The 9,900-nt window shown below is 39.0% G+C and overlaps 1 protein-coding gene across 1 annotated transcript in view; it reads right to left on the bottom strand.

Annotated features, from left to right (window-relative positions):
- Positions 1 to 9,339, bottom strand: part of LOC124275754 (non-symbiotic hemoglobin 2-like) — a 75,857-nt gene extending 66,518 nt beyond the window's left edge. Inside the window, exon 1 of the mRNA XM_046711411.1 lies at positions 9,039 to 9,339. Within this exon, the coding sequence (XP_046567367.1) occupies positions 9,039 to 9,190 (152 nt within the window). The 5' untranslated portion in view covers positions 9,191 to 9,339. The remainder of the gene's footprint in view (positions 1 to 9,038) is intronic.
- Between the last annotated feature and the right edge of the window lie 561 nt (positions 9,340 to 9,900).

Consider the following 9,900-nt stretch of genomic DNA (forward strand, 5'->3'; position numbering starts at 1 on the left):
GAGAGAAGAGAGAGAGGGAGAAGAGAGAGAGAAGCTGTGCCTCGACAAAAGACGCAACTGTTCACCAATGAAGCACCCACTCATGCTGTTTTCTCACGCAGTCGAGATGCATTAACTCCTGTAAGTGTGGAATAACCTATAAACAATTTATGTAGATGGTGTGTCGATAGTCTGAGACCACGCTATTCAACATATGTTTGCGGGCAGTGCACAAACCTTACGGTATGGATCTCAGATGTTGCTGAAATATGTATGCTGCACATATCGTGTAAGTCTCCTCCAAAGACGCAAGTGAACGGGCAATGTATCAGAGCTTGGCTTAATGACGTAATGCAATATGTATACTGAGATAACCTTAATGAATAGGCGATGTTATGATGCTCATCACTTCTATTTCAGACTTACAGCGTAGCCGTAGTAATTCTTGAGAAGAGAAGTTACAGAGTTAGTGAGCGTGCAATGTAAAATGGTGGACTTCATAGTTGATAACATCTTTGTAAAGGTTCAAGATAGACATTCTGGCTACCATAGGAACACCCTTAGACACAAATTGTGCTCTCCGTCGTGTTCATCTCTTTCGCTATACATATGAATCGGACTTTCTACATGAATTGGAAACGTTAAAGCAATGTCGCCAAGAGCCCATGGGTACCAGTTATGCTTCTCTTTTTACTGGTCTGTTTATGCTAGGATGGCCCAAATTCAAACAACGGGATAGAGAAAGAAGAGTCCGTTAAGCTTGAGGTATATTGATGATTCGCTATGATTCAATAAGGGTCAAATAGCAAAACCCGTTCCAGTAATATACTCACCAGAATTGGAAATATACAATGCTTACTTCTCACTTAAACGTCTTATCCCTTTCTGTTCTCACAGCAGAAAATGGATACCCGGTAAACAAAGTCATATGACTAAGAACCTTCTAGCGCCTCACAGGCACCTTGGGTTATCCCGAGGAATACTATCTATCATGATGTATGTTAGAGCGGCGATATATAAGTGGCCGTAGTAGTAGTAGGAGTAGTAGTAGTAGTAGTAGTAGTAGTTTAGTAGTAATAGTAGTAGTAGTTTAAGTAGTAATAGTAGTAGTAGTAGTAGTAGTAGTAGTAGTAGTAGTAGTAGTAGTAGTATCCCAATTATTGCTCTGAGGATCCAACATTACATGATGTTTTCCTATGACGACAAATGCTTTGCGTTTTCACAAATTGTCCTTACCGTCTGACGACAGGGATGTAAATTGGGGCACCCTCACTCAAATCAGACGTGTGCTCTGATTGTGACTGACATGCAGTACTTATTTACTCGAAACTTGGGAGAAGTTGGCATTAGATTTGGGGGAATAGGAGAAGGGAATTAGTTTTTGCGTTAAGGAAACGATCAATATACAGCAAGAATCCTTCAGTAAAAACGGTGAAGCAATTAATCATAAAACACATGTGACGATAAACTAAAGTGAAAGGAATGTCCGAGACATCAAACGCTCTGGAACTTGCTTTGATGAAAATTAAACTCAGAATAAATATTGATTTCAATCAGTTTTGCATCGTTTTTCATTAAAATTAATATATTAGAATTAGTTATTTTTAATAGAAAGATACATCAAATAGATCTAATTAAGCAGTACGCCAGTACATTCATGTTTGAAGTACATAAACCAAGGGCGTGGAACTAGCTATACTAATTAATGAACAATATTTACAAACTAAAAAAATTTGATCAGGATTAAATTCAGGATTAAATTCATACGAACACACTGATATTCCATCCAATTAGAAGGTTCACCCAAAATCTTTTTTTCAAAAAAATACCATAGTTATATTCTATCCAGTTGGATAAGGGTAAATGTCGGCAGTGTATAAGAGCATTACAATTGTCCTATCTGCCTTATTATTGGTTTCCATTTGGATTCCAAATGGGTTTTATATCTGACAAGATTATGATAACGTTTATATCCGTCAAATGGCTTCGATCAAAGAATTCAGCTCTTTCATCTTTTGAAATAGGGTTCCGACAAGGTGGATATTATTACAGAGGCTTAGGACAATTCAGTTATAGCCTGAAAAGGTTTTTCTTTGGATTAACTCTCGTAAGTGTTATAGCTTGGAACTATTTTTTGGTGAGGTTCTTTTGTATGCTACATTGTTATTTTTTTCGAGCTATAACTAACTATACTTTAAACCTAAATCTGAGGCATTATGCCAGGCAAACTTGCTACATTTGATGGTTTTGATGGCTTAATCTCCCTGCTTCTAAATCTACGAGGAGTGCTGCAAAAACTTGATGAAAGCTTTCAGAGACCAAGTTGCCCGAAATAGTGTCCGCATTCGATACAGACTGACATAAAAATCCAAAATTTGTTTCTTGAATTAGTTTGAATTAATGGTAGGTCATTTATTTGTCATTTACAAGCTGCATTTTCTATTCCATCATTACAACTGAACCATTATATTAATATCCAAAAGCTCTTATTCTGAAAAACACACTGACTACTTCAGCGACATGTGTAAATGTTAGTGGTGTAACTACATCGCGATTCTTGCCCGTATTTGTTAATTCAAAAACAAGCACAAAAAGGTCACGAATGCAGATTGGCAGATGTAGAGAGTTCACCTTCTAGGGTGGTCCTCCTCAGCCAATTCTTCTTGTAGCTATCAGCAAAACCGTTTTCCTCATTTGTTTCCATTTGTTTTTAAGTTGTAGTTTTGCAAATAAACACTGAAGTAGGAAGTCTAGAAGTGCACTGTAGAGCGGTGTTTTGCTTAGTCTGGTAATGTATTGACATTCACAGTGAGGTTTTATTTGTTTCTAACGCTGCCCCCAGCAACACTTTAACTGTGTGATAGTGGTCTGAAAACAATCGGGCCTGGACCAGATAATCCAGAAGGAGCCATGAGTATCTGTCTAGGATAGGATGTCATGAAGCAAAGCCAGAATACCAATTCCTCAAGTCGCCACCTATTCTTAAATTATCTTCTCCGAGGTCCTTGGCCATAGAGTGACAGAAACAACAAATACTAAGAAATGTGTTGTCACTGATAACACGTGTGTACATGAAATGTTCAACACAATGTCAATGGGGCTTCAAACCAGCTACTGTATATAGTCATACGAATATTCAATAAAATTCTTTACACTGTATTTGGAATTATTGAACGATTTACAAAACAGCATTATTGAAACTTACAGGTATAATTAATCAATCGAAGGTCATGGATATATAATCGATATTATTTCCAACAAGGATGTCGCCACCAACGATTAACCAGAACCAGAAGGGTAGTGTACTGTCGTTCACCTCAGGAGTGGTTTCCTCGCCAGAAGTTCTTTTGACAGCAACAGTCTTATCGTCCTTTTGCATATCACCTATTCCATGATACATGCATATATTTACCAGAAGACCAATAAACGTCCCTGAACACTTTTATGTTTCTTAGTAACCAGTTTACGAAAGAACAGTGTAATTCAATCTTTACCTGACAGTGTATATTTTCAGTGGGACTATTTATTATGTTAGGAAGAAAGTTTTGAGGATGTCAACTTCTTTATTATGAGGAACACAGTGTTTCGGAGTATGTCCTGTCCCTTATGTGTATCACTGCTGAACGCCATTATGATTCAAAGACTTATTTAATATCTTCTCTAATCTCACGCGACCCGTGAAGGTCCGGGTTAGAATATTGGCCTTCAGTAACCAATGCTTGTCGTAAGAGGCGACTAACGGGATCAGGTGGTCAGGCTCGCTGACTTGGTTGACACATGTCATCGTATCCCAATTGCTTAGAATGATGCTCATGCTGTTGATCACTGGATTGTCTGGTCCAGACTCGATTATTTAAAAACCGCTGCCATATAGCTGGAATATTGCTGAGGGTGGCGTAAAACTCAACTCACTCACTCTCTCTAAACATCACGCTACCCAGCCTCCTCACCGATAGCCTTTAAGAAGATATTTGTTTTCATTATGGGAATTTTTTTATACCTAGCTTAAGATTAATCAACTGAAAACATAATCTTAGATAATTTAGTCCGCGATGCCTAAGGCATCGCAGATGTCTGTAGTACGTTCGGTTACTACGACAATTGTGTTGTTCATTTTGTTTTGGAGGAATGCTAAAAAGTCTTTGACGTTTGATCACTGTTATTCATTTGACAGACAAACAATCACAGCCAGGGAGAAGTGGCAATATTAATTATTTCTTGAATGAAATCAGATAGATGAATGATAAGGTGTGAGACGCTGATATGCAGTCAGATTTACATAAAAAATTAAACCAAAACAAAAACATGCTCAGATAAACACGACAGGACCTTCATACGGATCCCACATCTCCAGATACCGCACCTTGCTCGTAATGCAACCTGACAGTTCAGCATTATCTGTTGGCCAGGGATCTGTTTTGACTCAGCTTCAGCGTGCTCCCAGATGTGTAAGTCACCTTAATCCCTGACACGTCATCTGTAGTGTGCCTTTAACACATGTCTGATCCAGCTCAGGCTTGGCAGCTTACGGCTAAGCCTTGTTTAAATAGGATCTGACATTCCGTATACTTTAAATTACATTTGACTCTTAATGGTAGGTGCGTTTAATACTATTTTATCTATTGTTTGTGCAGTTGCACTGGGTGTTTTGACGCATGATAAGAGTGGAATGGAAACCGGGATTTCGTACGACGCGGCCAATGGCTGTACACGATGTTTATACGATGTACAGCGACCATATAGTGGATCGCCAGTGGTCACTTATTCTGTGTTATCCTGAAATTTGTTTGGACCGAGCGAAAACCTAATGGCACTTAATCCAATAAGGAGCTTTACACGCCTTTGTTGGTGAGACTGGGATAAGAAGCCTTTGGGCACGTCAAAGGGGAAATATAAAATTTCCGTTAACATACGAAGTATCTGATTGGCATTTACAAATTGGCAGAACCTAAAGACGTGACACACATTTTATGGATATCAACTTCATCTCACCCGAAGGAGGGATATGGACTTTGTTACAAATGATAAAAACGTTGTTTTTGTAATGGATATCCATTCTCCTTCATCTTCATCTTGACCGTGGTATAAATTTGTGTAATAGGTGGCCCTCGACAATAGGGACATTGATATTTCCAAAAGTTACAGTTCAGTTCTCTTGAATGACTGGGCATTTAATATATGGGGTTTTAAAAGCACCAAGTTGCTTTAATAAAATACCCATCTCTATATTTTGTGATATAATTACAAACAAGTCTATCACCCATTCATCTCTCAAAGACAAAGACGAGAGTAGGTTCAATCTATTCGTTAATATTGGCTATGGCATTTTGGTATTTATCTCTTGAGCAGTTGTCTGAAGTGAATTTAAAATTTAATGTAATCATAATCTCCTACCAACAAACATGAGGTTTTAACCGTGCTTCCAGAAACTACAAACATGTACTCAATGTTCCCTAAAATTAAGTTTTCTGCACTCCTTGTTTATCTTTTCTTCCTCATTTCTATTCAAAATTTACAATCCGACTTCCTGTGAAAACATAATTAGACTGGATAATATCTCCAAATGTAAATAAGGTAATTATCTATATTCCAATGTTGAATCATCAGCTTCATCCCTCGTTAGATCGACAGAGTTTGTGCAATATGTCCAAACCGATGAGCAGTAGATTGTAATCTAATCTCAACAGACTGTGATCAAGACGTACACCTACAGTGTCGAATTGCCAGCTGCATGGTCCCAGTGTATCGCTCATTCTCACTCTTAGTCTCCAACTGAGACAGTCAGATACTCTCAAGTTTATTACATTCCACATATCCCATTGTACAGTTCAGTTAAGATTCTCGACCAGCAACCCCAGTGAAATACTGCCACAATGTTGCACCTGATAACCGGAAGTGATTGAGGGGGCTACTTCATTTAAAGCGTACAGCAATCAGTCTCAAGTAGAGCTGTAGAGACTACACCAAGCCTCATCTTCAACTTCAAGGAGTTTCCTGACTGGTTCCGTGTTTCAATTACGCTTTTGGTTGACTGGTACTTCAACTTTCACAATGCAAGTATGGTCTCGCTTTAAGCATTATGGTCGGGAATTCAAATATATACTTGAGAGAAATTGTATGACAAGGGATATCTAGAAGCTACATCGCTGTCAAAACTACTCGACGATCTAGTCACAAGTCATCAAATGTTTTTCTAAGTCTGTGTAAGACAATTATATAATACTTACCAGCGCATTAACACCCGATTCAATAATTCATGTAATTTTACATTATGTTAGACACTCAAGTTTTCCTCGTCTTAATGGATGTATTCAATAAAATTCATATTAAACTGTATATGATTAACGATAGAGTTAAGCGTTGTCCATGTTTTCATTACTCCACAGCAGACAGACATGAAACTTACAATGTTACTCGTCTATGGCCACGGAGTAGCAATCAGAACTTGAACCAGCAGACACGCAACATAGACAGGTAAAATGTGAACCAGATGATAAATTAACAGGGAAAACACAAGTTTTCATGATGATGAATTGCGACATTACGTATTTTTTTTCAATTTCGGTAGAAAACAAAACTGTAGTCCATATTCTTGTTGGGTCTTTCTCAAGACAGCTAAAATGTGGAGCAGATGATAAGGTAACTGAGAAAAATACAAGTTTTCATGATGATGAATTGCGACATTACGTATTGTTTTCAATTTCGGTAGAAAACAAAACTGCAGTCCATATTCTTGTTGGGTCTTTATCAAGACAGGTAAAATGTGAACCAGATGATAAGTTAACAGGGAAAATACAAGTTTTCATGATGATGAATTGCGACATTACGCATTGTTTTCAATTTCGGTAGAAAACAAAACTGCAGTCATTATTCTTGTTGGGTCTTTCTCAAGACAGGTATCTGGAACTAGATGTCCCTATGTAACATGTCCGACGCGTCAAGGGTATAAATAAGAAAGTTCCTATTGCTTATAGCCACATTCCAGCAATATCACTTCCTCACACATTATATCCATTTTGGGAATGAAACCCGGAACAGCGCCATGAACCAACACTTTTACTGTTATGCTACCCCAAGCTCAACATAATCAAGCTGTGTTTGTATAAACCTCCTTCGAAAAGGGAACCTTTGTATGTCTTCTATGTGAGGCAAATATCGATTACAACAGACTCTGAATAAATATATGATACTAACGACAGAAGCTGGATTTACAATAAACCTAGATTTGTGTGATTAAACCCTGTGGCATTATATAACAGTTTAAGCACCGATCAGACTGGCAACTATGTATGACTTAATTGCTTTCTTCACCCGTTCAGCTAACATTACTGCCAATGTCGGCAAACATTCTCCGCGATCATTAGGTCAATAAACTTGCTGATCAGCTCGCTGGTTGTTCGCACTGTCTAGTTATCTGTTGTCGCGGACCTTGTTGTCCCGGAAGAAAACACTGAAGACATAATTATCAACATTGATTGTTTTGTCATGTTATATGTGCTCTCGTGTGAGTACAGTTTGAAACGAATTGTTGTATTGTCTGATTTTGTCATGTCCACTATGATTATCGATGTGAAAAAACAACAATACCCTTTTCATAATTTCTGCTAAAAGCAGTGGCCATTGCACGATCCTAACTATAACCTGACCAAGTGTTTGGGAATCAGTACCAAACAGTGGAAACAGTTCCATAAGTACATGGGGCGGTGGGGTAGCCTAATGGTTAAAGCGTTCGCTCGTCACGCCGAAGACCCGGGTTCGACTCCCCACATCGGTACAATGTGTGAATCCCATTTTCCCCAGCCGTGATATTGCTGGAATATTGCTAAAAGCGGCGTAAAACCCAACTCACTCACTCCAAAGTACATCTTTCACAAAATGTATGTTTATGAATTAGTTCTAGGTCGTTGGATCCCGCGATTGTAATTGACTAACGTATGGAGTTTGTTTCAGTTGGTTTGTCTTCACATCAACATATATATAATCGTAATGTCGCGATGTTATTCGTGGTTTCCGTCTTCCCAACATAAAAAATAAAGTCATTGTGAAGATCCATAAACTCAAGATTAGGCTAGTTATGAAAGTGTTCGCTCGTGACGGCCTGGGTTCGATTCCACATATGGCCACGATGTGTAAATCCTATTTCTGGTGTCCGCGCTCTGATACAGATTACGTAACATCCTTGCGTGAAGCACGTAACTGTTCAATTAGCTCTCGTCGTATTTCTAGGTTGAACGTCATTCTTTGCAATATATATGAACACGTTTATAAACACACACACGCGAGCGCGCACCCACTTCTACCGGTGTTTTATTAGATATGCTGTTTTGAAAAAGGTCCTTGTTAAAATAAATAAATATCGAACCCTTTTTTTTAAATATCATAACTGTTTGGACCTGAATCAGGATGTTTGTAGAATCACACCAGCTTACACTTAAAGCTACCCATTCATGTTTATATTGAATCATTTCATGGACTGCGAACATTTACCGTCAGTGTAAATTTCATATAATATACACGTTGGGAATTCAAAATCTATAACTTATATCTTGTGATTTTTCGGTTTGTTTAGACAAAATTACAAAAATCAGAGTTATGGGCATATAAGTTGGACACTAACAACAACTTGTCATACGACACTACAACGACTTGTCATACGTCACTACAACAACTTGTCATACGACACTTCAACTTGGCATACGACTCTACAACAACTTGTCATATGACACTACAACAATTTGTCATACGACACTACAACTTGTCATAGGACACTACAACAACTTGTCATACGACTCTACAACTTGTCATATGACACTATAACAACTTGTCATACCACACTACAACAACTTGTCATACCAAACTACAACAACTTGTCATATGATGGACAAAATGCTGCCACTGATCTTTCTATATATCAATACCCTAATTCAAAGTACACTGACATGTAAGTAAAGCGATCATATACAGCGCCAACTCACTTATAACACCCAGGTGGAAAGCTTTCATTAGCGTGTGTACTTCTCGCACCTGTAATTACGCTTACAAACAAGGTTAATACTCACTTAAGAAATATGGTAACTCCCAACGTAGGCAAGTCATCTTTGATTTCATCCCAGGAATCTTGAACCAGTTTGATTTGTTTCGGAGTCAGGTACGTGCTGAGCTGAGCTTGAGGTCGGTCCACCAAGCAGGAGATGGACTGATTATTTCCCATGTCTGTGTTAGCCCAGCGAGGGCCAGCCAGCTCTCACAAGAGGGCTCTATCACTGAAGCCGCGATACAGATTCCATTTACCACCAGGCCTAACAGCTGATCAGCGAGAGAGCTGCGCGCCGGTTATCAATATGCAAAGAACGTGACGCCCTTATTAAAACTACTGACAGTACTCGCGGCTGACGGTGACCTGGTCACGTGACTGTGGAACAGTAGGGGAAACCCATGTGAACGAGTCGACGACCAATCAAAGATGGTCCCGAGATTTCACCTGAGGCATAAGGACACCCTTTAAGGAATAAAGTTCAGAAGGATGGCGATCGACTGTCAGCGAAATCCCTTCTTGAGATTCATGTTTACTTTTGTGGTTACTGTTCCTCGTGGGTTCTGTGTGTTTGTTACCTATGTGCCGCAACGTGTGTAGATCATCGCAAACATTTTATGTTCTGTTGATAAAAGCATTGTTCAGCTCTGTCCCGGATCGATACGCCAGTTAGTGCTCACAGGGCATAGCATACTGGGGAGATAGGCTTGACGATGGGCTGATTTGTCTCCCTGGCGTAATCAAGGCGTATTGTGAAGGGATCAGGTGGATGAGGTGAAAGGGTTATGGACGTCGCGTTCAACATTATTGCACTTTCACATTTATGAGTATGTATGTGTGCGTGTGCGTTCGTGAACGTGCGTGTCCGTGCACACGTTCCTTAAACC

The sequence above is a fragment of the Haliotis rubra genome, unplaced genomic scaffold, assembly GCF_003918875.1.
Source record: "Haliotis rubra isolate DU_JTF1 unplaced genomic scaffold, ASM391887v1 Scf202, whole genome shotgun sequence".
NCBI classification, from domain to species: domain Eukaryota; kingdom Metazoa; phylum Mollusca; class Gastropoda; order Lepetellida; family Haliotidae; genus Haliotis; species Haliotis rubra.